The sequence below is a fragment of the Salvia miltiorrhiza genome, chromosome 4, assembly GCF_028751815.1.
Source record: "Salvia miltiorrhiza cultivar Shanhuang (shh) chromosome 4, IMPLAD_Smil_shh, whole genome shotgun sequence".
In the NCBI taxonomy this organism is placed as follows: Eukaryota; Viridiplantae; Streptophyta; class Magnoliopsida; order Lamiales; family Lamiaceae; genus Salvia; species Salvia miltiorrhiza.
In genome coordinates this window covers 50,735,987-50,749,314 of record NC_080390.1, presented here as the reverse complement: position 1 = coordinate 50,749,314, position 13,328 = coordinate 50,735,987, and the positions used below count along the sequence as shown (strand labels likewise).

The 13,328-nt window shown below is 36.0% G+C and overlaps 1 protein-coding gene across 1 annotated transcript; it reads right to left on the bottom strand.

Moving 5' to 3' along the window:
* Positions 1-3,910: 3,910 nt before the first annotated feature.
* LOC131020286 (ABC transporter B family member 25) lies at positions 3,911-9,195 on the bottom strand. The gene is made up of 17 exons (XM_057949007.1): positions 8,846-9,195; positions 8,045-8,116; positions 7,915-7,950; positions 7,743-7,817; positions 7,514-7,638; positions 7,192-7,291; positions 6,931-7,102; positions 6,733-6,851; positions 6,319-6,429; positions 6,078-6,222; positions 5,829-5,961; positions 5,286-5,361; positions 5,134-5,199; positions 4,844-4,951; positions 4,602-4,709; positions 4,325-4,522; positions 3,911-4,247 (listed from the first exon to the last, which is right to left on the bottom strand). Exons 1-17 carry the CDS (start codon positions 8,894-8,896, stop codon positions 4,044-4,046), a joined length of 1,899 nt encoding a protein of 632 aa, XP_057804990.1. The 5' UTR covers positions 8,897-9,195; the 3' UTR covers positions 3,911-4,043.
* Between the last annotated feature and the right edge of the window lie 4,133 nt (positions 9,196-13,328).

The following is a 13,328-nucleotide window of genomic DNA, read 5'->3' as shown; positions in this document are numbered from 1 at the left end:
GATGCATTCAAGAAATTCAAAGCTGCCGTCGAGAAGGAGAGCGGAAGACAAATCAAGGCCCTGAGGTCCGATCGAGGCGGAGAATTCACGTCAAGGGAGTTTCTAGAATTTTGCGAAGCAAATGGAATTCGGCGGCCCCTGACAGTTCCGAGATCCCCCCAACAAAATGGAGTGGCTGAAAGAAAGAACAGAACAATCATGGAGATGGCGAGGAGCATGCTAAAGACGAAGAATCTGCCTAAAGAGTTTTGGGCCGAAGCAGTGGCGTGCGCGGTGTACCTATCCAATCGATCGCCGACAAGGAGCGTGTGGGGAATGACTCCACAAGAAGCCTGGAGCGGGAGAAAGCCAGGAATTTCCCACCTAAAGGTATTTGGAAGCAAAGCCTACGTGCATGTACCAGATGAGAGAAGAAAGAAGCTCGATGACAAAAGTGAAGCATTCATATTTATTGGGTACGACTCTAACTCTAAAGGTTATAAGTTATATAATCCAAATACCAAGAAAACAGTGATAAGTAGAGATGTGGAGTTCGACGAAGAAGGAGTATGGGATTTCAGTCCCAGTGGTGACTTCACCTATATCCCACAGTTAGAAGAACAAAGAGCAGAAGAGAAAGTTGGAGAAGTCCAACAAGAGTCAGTGACTCCACCAGCTTCACCAGTGTCAGTCACTGAAGACTCGCCACCATCTTTCTTAAATGAAAGAGCCACACCACGAGCAAGGAATTTGAACGAGATATATGAGGATACTGAAAGGTTAGAAGATCTTACCTTATTTTGCCTATTTGCTGACTGTGAACCTGTTAGCTTTGAAGAAGCAGCAGATAGTGAAAATTGGCGAATCGCGATGGATGAAGAGATCAAAGCCATAAAGAAGAATGATACATGGGAGCTCGTGTCACTACCAAAAGGGCAGAAGGCCATTGGAGTCAAGTGGGTGTATAAAGTTAAGAAGAATTTCAAGGGTGAAGTTGAAAGATATAAAGCAAGGCTCGTCGTGAAAGGATATAGTCAAAGAGCTGGAATCGATTATGATGAGGTATTTGCTCCCGTCGCTCGCTTAGAAACTATTAGACTAATACTCTCTCTTGCAGCCCAAAATAGATGGAAGATTTATCAAATGGATGTCAAATCAGCTTTCTTGAATGGGTATATAGACAAAGAAGTCTATATTAAGCAGCCAATGGGCTACGAGGTAAAAGGGCAAGAAGATAAAGTCTTGAAGTTAAAGAAGGCCCTATACGGATTAAAACAAGCACCAAGGGCATGGAATAGCAGGATCGATAAGTACTTGGAGAAGAATGGTTTCACCAAATGCCCTCACGAGCATGCTCTCTACGTGAAAGCCAATGGTGGAGATGTCTTAATTGTGTGCTTGTATGTAGATGATTTGATCTTCACAGGAAATAATCCAAAGATGATTGAGGAGTTCAAGAAGGCCATGTCAAAGGAGTTTGAGATGACCGACATTGGGCTGATGGCGTACTATCTCGGTGTGGAAGTCAAGCAACTCAAAGATGGGATCTTCATCACACAAGAAGGATACGCCAAGGAAATCCTCAAGAAGTTCAAGATGGAGGGCTGCAAAGCAATCAACACGCCAGTGGAATGCGGGATCAAATTATCCAAGAATGATGGAGGAGAAAAAGTGGACCCGACATTGTTCAAGAGCTTGGTTGGAAGTTTACGGTACTTAACTTGCACAAGGCCGGATATTCTTTATGCGACAGGACTCGTAAGTCGCTATATGGAAAATCCAACCACTACGCATTTTAAGGCGGCAAAGAGAATTCTTCGCTACCTCAAAGGTACGCTCAACTATGGCCTGTTCTATTCAAGTACTGATGATTATAAGCTTGTTGGGTATAGTGATAGCGATTGGGCTGGAGATAATGATGATCGGAAGAGTACAAGCGGATTCGTGTTCTTCATGGGAGACACTGCTTTCACCTGGATGTCGAAGAAGCAACCCATAGTCACGCTGTCAACATGTGAAGCTGAATATGTGGCTGCCACATCCAATGTTTGTCATGCAGTTTGGCTACGAAGTTTACTGGAAGAGCTTGGATGGCCACAAAAGGAGCCAACAACGATTTGCGTGGATAATAAGTCAGCAATCGCGCTCTCAAAGAATCCGGTGTTTCATAATCGAAGCAAGCATATTGACACCCGCTTCCACTACATCAGAGAATGCATCGCAAAGAAGGAGGTCCAAGTGGAGTATGTGAAATCACAAGATCAAGTTGCCGATATTTTTACCAAACCGCTCAAGTTCGAGGATTTTGTGAAGTTCAGAATTTTGCTCGGGATGACAAATCAAGTTTAAGGGGGAGTGTTGAAATATAAACTTGATTTGTAAGTAAAATATTTTGTAAAGAAATATCTAGAATATAGGAAATAAGTAGAAAAATCTAGAACCTAAGATATTTAATTAATTATCTAGACTATTCTAGCAAATGAATAGTCCTAGACTATTCTAGTAGCTAAATTAATTAACTAGTCTAAAATGGTGAGCTATATCACCGACCTATGCCACTATATATATGTGTGCATTTGTATTGTTAGTGATGTGAAGAAAAAACAAAGTGGTTACTATTGCTAAAACTTTCTTTTACAAAACATACGTCCACACACATTCACAAATCCTCCCACTTTAATTTGTTTTATTCACACTCATATCACTTACACACACACACACGTCCTCTCACACATTACACACTTATTCTCTATCCTCCAAATTTAGCCAAATTTTCCTTTATATTCCAACACTTCCCTCTGCAAATAAGATAGCCACCGACCGTCTCCGCCTCTCTCCTTTCGATTTCGACCGCCTCTCTCCTCAAAATCAGACACCACCAACTCACACAGCCTCCCTCGATTTTTCGACCACCCTCCTTCCCTCTGCAAATAAGACAGCCACCGACTGTCTCCGCCTCTCTTTTCGATTTTGACCGCCTCTCTCCTTAAAATCAGACACCACCAACTGACGCAGCTTCCCTCGATTTTTGGCCTCTATCTCTCAAATCGCGGCCTCCTCGCCGCTGTGCCCTAGGTCTTCTTCTTCGATTTTGGCGGCAGCGGCTCCGGGGGTTTGGGAAAGAGGTTAGGTGGAGGAGGTTTGGGATGTGGTGTCGGGGAGGGGGGGTAGGGTTTTTGTTATTTTTTTATAAATTAATTTATTTATCAAAATAAGATTATCAAAAAAAATTAAAAAATGACATGTCATATCTAATTGACATTTAATTGACATGTCATAGGTGTTTGCCATGTCATCTCGCCGAATTTTTTAATTTTAGGAACATTAAGAACAAATTCTTGATTCATGTATTTCTACACCGATTTTTAAATTGGTGAGGAATATCGCGAAATTTCGAAAAGCTTTTGAATTTTACGGCAATTAACCTTATAAATTAATGTGCCCAAAATTTATAGATTGGAGCTATCCATTTAATATGCCTATCATATATTACTATTACTCCCTCAGTCTCATTAAAATGTACCACTACATTTGGGCACATAGATTAAAAAATGTGTAATTAGTATGTAATGTACCACTACATTTGGGCACATAAGGTGATTCTTGGAGTGGATGGGGAACTAATTACTAACATCTAACATGACTTTGCCCGATCAAAAAAAAAAAAAAAAAAAGTATGTAATGTTGATCGGTGAAAATTATTTAAATATTGGTATAGAGAAAGAATATGTTGCCAAAAAATCATTTATAATGAGACATCCCATTATAGAAAGTAAGATATTTGTAATTGGACGAAGAGAGTATTATTTAGCCAATAAGAATCTGGTATCTCAAAAGTAAAATGCCTTTTTGAGCTCATAGAAATCAATAGTTTTGCCACAATGTTGATTCACAAGCAGGTCAAAATATAACTAAACACGAGAAGCAATGCTTGTTTTAGATGCTAATCTTTGATTCAAAGATATTTTGTATCAGATAATTTCTCAACTTTAGTAGAGAAGAATGCAAAAATTTATTTGCTAATTTGCATAGCAGTGAAAATGGCTAAAAAACTTACAATGTAACTAGATTTGAGGTACAGGTCCTTGTAACTGTCTCCTAACCAAGGCAGTGTAGATTCCGTCTCTACTCAGCAGATCGTCGTGAGTGCCCCTTTCTACAATCTGACCGTCAGAAACGACTGCTACAGTGTCAGCAGTCTTGACAGTCGAAAGCCTATGAGCTATGACCAGCACTGTCCTGCCCTTCATCAGAGAATCCATGGCATCCTACAGCATCATAACATGCTGTGAGAAGATGAAGAGTGAGATCTCATAATGTGTTTGAAGCGTCAAGGAGAGCTCACCTGAACTAGGTACTCGCTCTCAGCATCCAGGGCGCTGGTTGCCTCGTCTAGAAGAAGGATTCTTGGATTCATCAGCAGAGCTCTGGCAATAGCTATTCTTTGTTTCTGACCGCCAGAAAGCCTCACTCCGCGCTCTCCGACGAACGTTTGGTACTTCTCACCAAACTTGGAAATGAATTCATGAGCATTCGCCATTTTCTGCATGTTATTGGAGAAAGGAGAAACACGCTTAATGTATGTGCTGGATGTTGGTGGCAATGAAGAGTTTGAAACTTACAGCAGCGTTTTCTATGTCAGCACTGCTTGCTTTCCCGTCGAATCCATAGGCAATATTCTCCTCAATTGAGCAGTTGAAAAGAACAGGTTCCTGACTCACAATGCTGATCTGTGTTTTGGAGAATTAAAAATTATACTGGGTGTAGAACTATATGAAATTTGCTAACACGGAGCAAATATGTTAAAATGTAAGCTAGAAAATTTCAATAAATTCACTTTAATATACTCCTATTAACAAAATACCTTTCTGTGCAGATGCTCATGAGATATTTCAATCAAAGGAACCCCATTCACCATAATCGTTCCTTTTGACGGGTCGTAGAATCTCTCAATCATGTTTGCTATGGTGGTCTGCAGCAGAGGAAAATGGAAACAAGGTGCTCCAGGTTAAGCTAGTTATAAGTTATTATTACATTGACATTCCAGTATTTCTCTCTTCAAAACCATTGTATCTACCCACATTTTGTATGGCATGGCATGAACATGAATAAGCAACAACTTTGAACTGAAACTTGAAAGCCAAGAAGTGTTACCTTTCCACCACCACTTGGACCTACCAGAGCAACCTTTGAACCGGTGGGTAATTTTAACGTTATTCCCTAAGATGACAAAAATGTAAAGCACTTACTATGAGCTTTGCAATGATTAGAGTGCTCTAAACACAGAAGTCAAGATATATCAGCACCTTAAGGACCATATTATTAGGGCGAGATGGATAAGCAAACCAAACATCATCCAGCTCTACCTCTGCATCTTGATCTCTGTCATAAAAAAGATTACGGCTCTATAAGTCCTCAATTCAGTTAACGATATCTCATTCTAGGTTGAAAACTTAAGTGATTCCTCTGTTGCTCAATAATGATTCAGTTGTGCTCAACAATGACATATGAATTCATGGGAGTGTCTCTGGGGAAAACTTATCTTGAAGGGTTATTACAATGAAGCAATTTCCCAAGATAGACTGAAGAGATGATCACATAACATGACAGTAAACCACACAACCAGAATTTCAGATCAGTGAATAGTAGTTTCATGGTGCAGTATGCAACGTTGGCTGGTAGAACTGAGTTTATGAATAACATTTTTTTTGTAAAGAAGATATCAGACAACTATATTTCCTGGATGAAGGACAGAACGTTAATATGTCCAGAGTTAGGGCACTTGTGATGTTCTTGCAGTATTAAGTAAATAAACTAGCAACAGAATAAGCATCAGTTCAGAAACTAACCCCAATGGGCACTTATTTCCTGATTTTGGCATGGACGAGACACGATCTAAAAGTTGGAAGACCCTCCTACTAGCTCCAGCAGCTTTCATGACTGCTGTGTATAAGCTAGATAGTCCAGATACTGATGATCCGACTGTAAATGGTACAGCGAATCAAGAAATGCATATTTCCCTCTTCAAAGCCGGGTGATTCACCGAGGTTGAAGCATGTACAGGATTTGATAAAGCATCTATTTAATCAATGTATTACCAGTTAAACTATAAAGAATGAAAGATGTAAGAGATCCTGGAGTCATTGTGCCTCTGATGGTCAGGGTAGCACCATAGATAACTACTACAATGACTGATAATGTTGAAGCGGCACTAAGACCTCCAAAGAAGAAACCAACAACTTTCTGCAGGAGAGAAACATAAGTTACAAGACATTAGAAGATCAGACTTCAGCAACATGAGCACATGTTCACACACAAATATGACATTACAGAACTCACAGCTTGTTTGAGTCCAAGCTTTAGCGTCTCTTCAACCTTCTCAGAATAGCGTGAGATCTCATATTTTTCCTGTGCAAAAGATCTTACTGTGCGCACGGCACCAAATGTTTCCTACATGGAAAACATATTGTGAAGAAAGCAGCAAAAGTTATACGTACTTATCCTTGTGTTGGAAGACATATAACTTAAAGACCATAAGGAGATAGTACGCTTAGATGACCATCTGTTGAAGATATAATATCTATCGTAACAATGAGTAATAACCTATTATCTACATGCACAGCAGATGAATATTATAAAAGCAGATATTTCCAATTTTTGCTAATCCATCTGCCTCTGTGATCCTATACCCATTTCAGGAGAATGGAACAATTGATTGCAGAGAATTAATAGGGAAATTATTTTAAATGATACCTCAGCAATAGAAGAAGCCACTGCAGCAGCAGCTTGAGTCTTGTGAGAAAGTTCCCGAACATAGCGACCAAACTGACGCACCGCTACCGATATGACCGGAACAACAACCAAAGCCAACACTGAAAAGATTGCAGGAAAGCATACTTATTAAAAGAAATTGTAGAGAGGAAAAAATCAATATGATGATTGAAACTTTACATGTCAACTTCCATGAAGTTGCAAACATGAATCCAAGACCAATAAATGCAGTTGAAAGATTCCTCAAAGCCTCAGACAGATTTGTAGTTGCAGCATTTTTTATAATCTGTGTATCTTCAGACAGCCTACTTAAGAGCTCCCCTGTCCGAGTAACATCAAAGAATGCTATCTCCTACGAAAGTGTAAATAATTTGAAGAAAGTCAAGTGATTTCTCTGATTTAACACTGGATTTGAATAAACCAGGGTTGAAGGGTGATTACCTGGCTAACAAGATGACTGAACAAATTCTTTCTTATCCGAGCAACAACCCTCTCACTGGCAGATGAAAACAACCATGCTCGAATTGTTGTGCAAATCGAACTGAATGGAAGAATGTATGATCAAGTTAAAAGATTGAACATGAACAGTCAACTTGAACAACTAAGCCTCACTCTGAAGATAAATTAAAATGGCTTTAGATTCTTTATGTAGAGAATATATATAAAATAATTCCATCATATATCTCATGATGAAATGATGAAAATATCAACGCATACCAGAAGGTAGAAACCCATCTCTAATAGTGTAGTAAAATAAACATACCCAATCACAACAATCAGAAATATTGCAAATATTGTACTGTAGACAGCACTTAAAGCTTCAGATTTCTGTTCGGGAGTTTGAATGTCTCCTGAGACAATGTCAATTATCTTCCCTCCAAACTTTGGCTGCCAGATTCACATTAAAATGAAAATACGATTAAAAGATATCCTCAACACAGGGAAGAGGAGTCAATGTAGCATTGTTCTCAGGCCTGGCTTCAGCACATTACCACCAATATACTAGAAGTTGAAGCAATCAACAGAGCAACTGTGGCAATAACCAAACTGCCTGCTTCGGGTTTTGCCTGACAAAAAAAGTTCATGTAAAACACCTACACAAGAAGCAAGTAGCAAACCAACAACTTTGACTAATCGAAGAGCTACAAAATGACACAAACTTACAAGTGATATCACTCTACCAAATCCCACATTTGCCGCCTGTACTCACAAGAAGAAAGTTAGCACCTAACAGAAAACAGTTCAATACAAGGCACATTATCAAAGAGAACAGTTGAGTTGAATTCCACATCACCGGCACAGCATCTCCGTGCTCAAGGTCAGTCAGCTGACCATTTTCTTCAGCACCATTCCTTCTTCCTCCGCCCTAATCAAGCTCAAACATTAAGAAAGAACTACAATTCACACACACCACCCTTCAAAAAACCATTAGGAAGCGTTTACTTTTCATGATTGATAAGATGCATGATTGAGTATTTTTATCCTCATTATCAGGATATCTTCAATCTCACCCTTTCAATGGGATATGAATCAAGCAAAATTAGCTCAAATGATAGTTTGGGATATCCCAAAGTTCTAGTAAACAAGTGATTAGTCTTACTATTTTTTATATATCAAGGTTAATCCTCAAAAGTAAACGCCCCCGTAGAGAATCAACCATAACAAGTTAACTCATTCACCAGGCCTTGTAACACGGAAGTTTCACTTTACAAAATCCCCCCACCCCGCCAACTTAAAGCAATTCTTCTGAAAAAATTGCAATTATTTCCCCCCCCCCCCCACCACCTATGTGAAATCCAGAATTACCTATCACTTCTAACAATATTGTAAGTACTCTAACAGCTCAAAACTGCCATACACCAGAACTGAAATCAGAAAACGACATATTCCTGAACCAGTGAAAATAAAAAAGGAATTGGAACATTTCATAAGCATTCAAATCATGCAAAAGGAGCATCGCGACTATAAAAAATTACACGAACTGAAACAAAAACAAAGAACACGTTTGTATTAATCTTCAAAAGAAAAAAAAAACCTCATTGATGAACAGAAAAAAAAAAAAATCCGTTAAAATCCGTTAAAATCCGAAACTTACTTGTCTGCCAAGAAGAGGACTTCTTTCACTACCATATCCGTGACCGTGCATCCTTGAAAATCTGTGGTTTTCTCTCCCACAAAAATGGAGACTCCACTTCTTCTCTCTTCTCCTTTTCGATAGATAGTACGCGCTTCCTGCTAACTCCTTCGCCTATAATAATATCCTACTTCATATAATTATTCCTTTATTTTTTTTAGATGATATTACAAATGTTTTCAACAATACGAAAACACATAATGTTAGGCTGTTAGCTTCGATGAAAATGTGCATACTTTACTAAAAGTGAATAATTTTTTCTTCTTCTCATAAAAGTGTATAATTTTTATTTTTAAATATTTTATTTTCTTATGTTAAGTCAGTTAAGGCCGGTCGACTATAAATTATTTTTCCCACTACAGAAAGTATTTTGTAACTATAATCATGACAAAATAATTAATGGGCGCGAGTTGAATCGAAATAGGTGACATAGGCACTTACATCAGTTGAAATAGTTTTTAACTTATTGAGTCACGTCAGCTTCTATTGCTTAGCGCTTAATAATATCTTGCATAGTTTTGGCCTTTTGGGGCTTGTGTATTCTTATGTAAATCCTAGGAGCTGATTGGCATGATGGAATGGAATAAGGGTGGAATGAAATGAAGTAGAAATGGAATGAGTGTGGGAAATGAATGATAAATTTTATGTGATTCATATGCTTGATATGCACAAGAAATACTCAAATGAATAGAATTATCATTTTTTGTTTAATTTAATTTCTATGATAATTCTAAAAAAAAATCAATTCATATGATTGGTAGCTAAAAATTAAGTTTAGGAATTAAATGAAATTATTTTATTTTATTAAATTACTTTTTACATCACTCTAAAAGTATAAAAATTATAAATATAATTGAGTAGATAATAGTTTATTGATGTATTTCATGAAGAACATTGGCAAAAATTTAAATTAAAATGGTAATTTTGTGGATGTAATATACTCCATATATTAGACTATTGCTCATTTAAAGTTGATAATAATATTTTATTTTAAAAAATACTCCCTCCGTCCATGAAAGAACTTCCTAGGAGGGAGTGGCACGGGTTTTAAGAAAAAATATTATTGAGTGTATTGAGAGTGAATAAAAGGTAGTTGAGTGTATTGGGAGTGGTGAAAAAGTGTTATACTAATTAATATTGAGAGTTGTGAAAAGTGAAAAGTATGAGGATTATAAGTGGTGGGTATAGTCCAAAAATAGGGAAATGTCTATCCTAGGCTGAAGTGTAGAAGGCACTGCCGTTCAGATTTGAACACGTCATTTTGTAATAGAACCGGTTCTTTTAACTTTTAACAACTCAGACCGGTTTGGTTTGCTTTTTAATACCACTTTGTTTGAAATATCCTGTTTTGACTCTATGTCAACAGGTACCTATGAAAGCTAGTATTTTTTTTTTTATTGTTTCTTTTATGTTCCAAGGCACTAAACGTGGGTTTACACGTAATGTAAACCGTTAAATATATTTATTTTATTATTTTGTTTTGCATTGGCATTTTAATCTTGTCCAGCACTCTTATATAATTTTTTTTTTTCGTGATGATCATATGTTGCGACCATCTTGGTTTTCATGCTGCATTTTTGTTGTAAAGAGTTGTTCTTGAAGAATTGAAGGTATTTTTTAACGTTTATACTATTTTTTCTATTTATTGCTTTAGATGTGGTTTTGTTTATTTTTTCTAGTTCATAATACTTGCTGGGTTTTAATTAATAATTTAATTTTTAATTTTCCAATTTACTTTTACAATATATTTTAAAATTGTGTATTTATACTATTTTAAGTTTATGTTAAAAACAATTTTTATACATTAGGAAATCTTTAGTTATTTTTTTAACTATGCATAATTAAGCACATGTAAATATGATTGTGTAATAACAATATAAATAATTGAAATGCATATATATACATATATATTCATTTTATTTATTTTTAATTTATATGTGTATGTTTTCAGTTTGTAGGTTGAATAAAATTCAATTTATAAATAATTAATATATATATATATATATGTGTGTGTGTGTGTGTGTGTGTGTGTATAGTTTGGAATTATAAATAATGTAATAAAATTAATCCCTACGTCCACCAAAAATAGTCTTAAAGGTGGACGGCACGAATTTTAATAAAAATAATTTTTGTATTGTGAGTTAAGAAAGATGCCCATTTAAAAAGTACTCCCTCCGTCCCACCGAACTTGAAGCGTTTCTTTTGGGTACTGGAATTAAGAAGTTGTAGATTAGTGTTTTAAGGGGTCGTTTGATTTACAGTTTAGGATTGATTAGGATTAAAATTATCTTGAGAAATTAGTGTGGATTAGTGTGGATTTATATTATTTCATGGGTGTTTGATATCATAGCTACTTAATCCTATATTATGTTTGATATCCATAGGATTATGTTGGATTATATTATCTAAAACCAAAACTATCCTCACATAATTTTAAAAATATCATGTGTGTCCACCATTACTTGGGCATTTGCATCGATATGCGTGAGGAAGGGTAGCAGAATTTTTCTCCAACTTCTCAGTATTAAATTTATCCGAGGGGGGTGGGCGGATTATTAGTATGGGTTAATCCCACAAAATAGCATGGAGAAGTATGATTAAGTAGGAGTTGACCATATTAACTGCACATGATATCAAACATCACACTAATCTGTATTAATTTAATTTATCCTACCTATAAACCCATATCAAACAGGCCCTAAGTATGTAGTATAAAAGTGATAAAGTAAGAGATAGAAGGTAATAAAGTGATAAAGTAGGAGAGATAATGTAATAAAATCATAAAGTAGGAGAGAGAAGATAGTAAATGGTGCAATTAGTTTTGTAAATTAGTGCTTTAAATTGCCTAATTTTTGTCAAAAACGGAAATGACTCAAGCTCGGTGGGACGGAGGGAGTAGTATTTATAATGATAATTAATTATATTTTGTGTGGAGAATATGGCCCACCATGCGATAGATAGTTTCCAAATATAGAAAGTGACTAAGTTTTGTGTACGTCTCAAAATAGCAAAAATTGACTATTTTTTGTGGACGGAGGGAGTATATAATATGTAGCTACTGTTCGATTTTATATTCGCTCATTCGAAACCATTCTAAATTAACTGGAAATAAAAAAAATGAATTTTAATTATATTAATAAAATTAATTGTCATGCCCTAAGATACTAAATGATTTTTGTTATATAGAAAAATAAATTAATATATTCTCAAATTGAAATAAGATTAGAGAAAAATTATTTGGAATTATCAAATTGAAGTATAATTAGTGAGAAATCGATTGGAGGTTATGAAATTGTAGCATGATTAGTTAAAATCGATGGAGGATTCCCAAAATCAAGTATGATTACGGGAAAATGAATTGGGGATTCTCAAATTCAAGTATAATTAGTGAAAAATCGATTGAGAACTTTCAAATTCAAGTATGATTAGTGGAGAATCGATTCGGAATTCTCAAATTCAAGAATGATTAGTGAAAAATCGACTGCGAATTTTCAAATTCAAGTATGATTAGTGAAAATATCAATTGGAGATTTTCAAATTCAAGTATGATTAGTGGGGAAAACAATTGAGGATTCTCAAATTCAAGTATGAATAGTGGGAAATCAATTAGGGATTCTCAAATTCAAGTATGATTAGTGGGAAATCGATTGGGGATTCTCAAATCCAAGTATGATTAGTGGGAAATCGATTGGGGATTCTCAAATTCAAGTATGAATAGTGGGAAATCAACTAATTGTGGATTCTCAAATTCAAGTATGATTAGTGGGAAATCGATTGAGGATTCTCAAATCGATTGTCATGCCCAAATTCAAGTATGATTAGTGGGGAAAACAATTGAGGATTCTCAAATTCAAGTATGAATAGTGGGAAATCAATTAGGGATTCTCAAATTCAAGTATGATTAATGGAAAATCGATTTGGGATTCTCAAATCCAAGTATGATTAGAGGAAAATCGATTAGGGATTCTCAAATCTAAGTATGATTAGTGGGAAATCGATTGAGGATTCTCAAATTCAAGTATGATTAGTGGAGAATTGATTGTGGAAAATCAATTGGGGATTATCAAATTCAAGTATGATTAGTGGAAAATCGATTGGGGATTCTCAAATCCAAGTATGATTAGTGGGAAATCGATTGAGGATTCTCAAACTCAAGTATGATTAGTGGAAAATCGATCGGGGATTCTCAAATTCAAGTATGATTAGTGGGAAATCGATTGAGGATTCTCAAATTCAATTATGATTAGTGAGAAATCAATTGGAGATTCTCAAATTCAAGTATGATTAGTGCAAAATCGACCGGGGATTCTCAAATTCAAGTATGATTAGTGAGAAATCAATTGGAGATTCTCAAATTCAAGTATGATTAGTGGATAATCGATTAGGAATTCTCAAATTTAAGAATGATTAGTGAAAAATCAATTGAGGATTCTCAAATTCAAGT

Bases quoted from the DNA above. Each gene is read 5' to 3' on its own strand.
- LOC131020286 (XM_057949007.1), bottom strand. From the start codon at position 8,896: ATGCACGGTCACGGATATGGTAGTGAAAGAAGTCCTCTTCTTGGCAGA. The intron at 5,362-5,828 runs GTTAGTTTCTGA...TTTTTATGACAG, and splicing joins GGAAATAAGTGCCCATTGGG to AGATCAAGATGCAGAGGTAG. The intron at 4,952-5,133 runs GTAACACTTCTT...CCTCTGCTGCAG, and splicing joins GTCCAAGTGGTGGTGGAAAG to ACCACCATAGCAAACATGAT.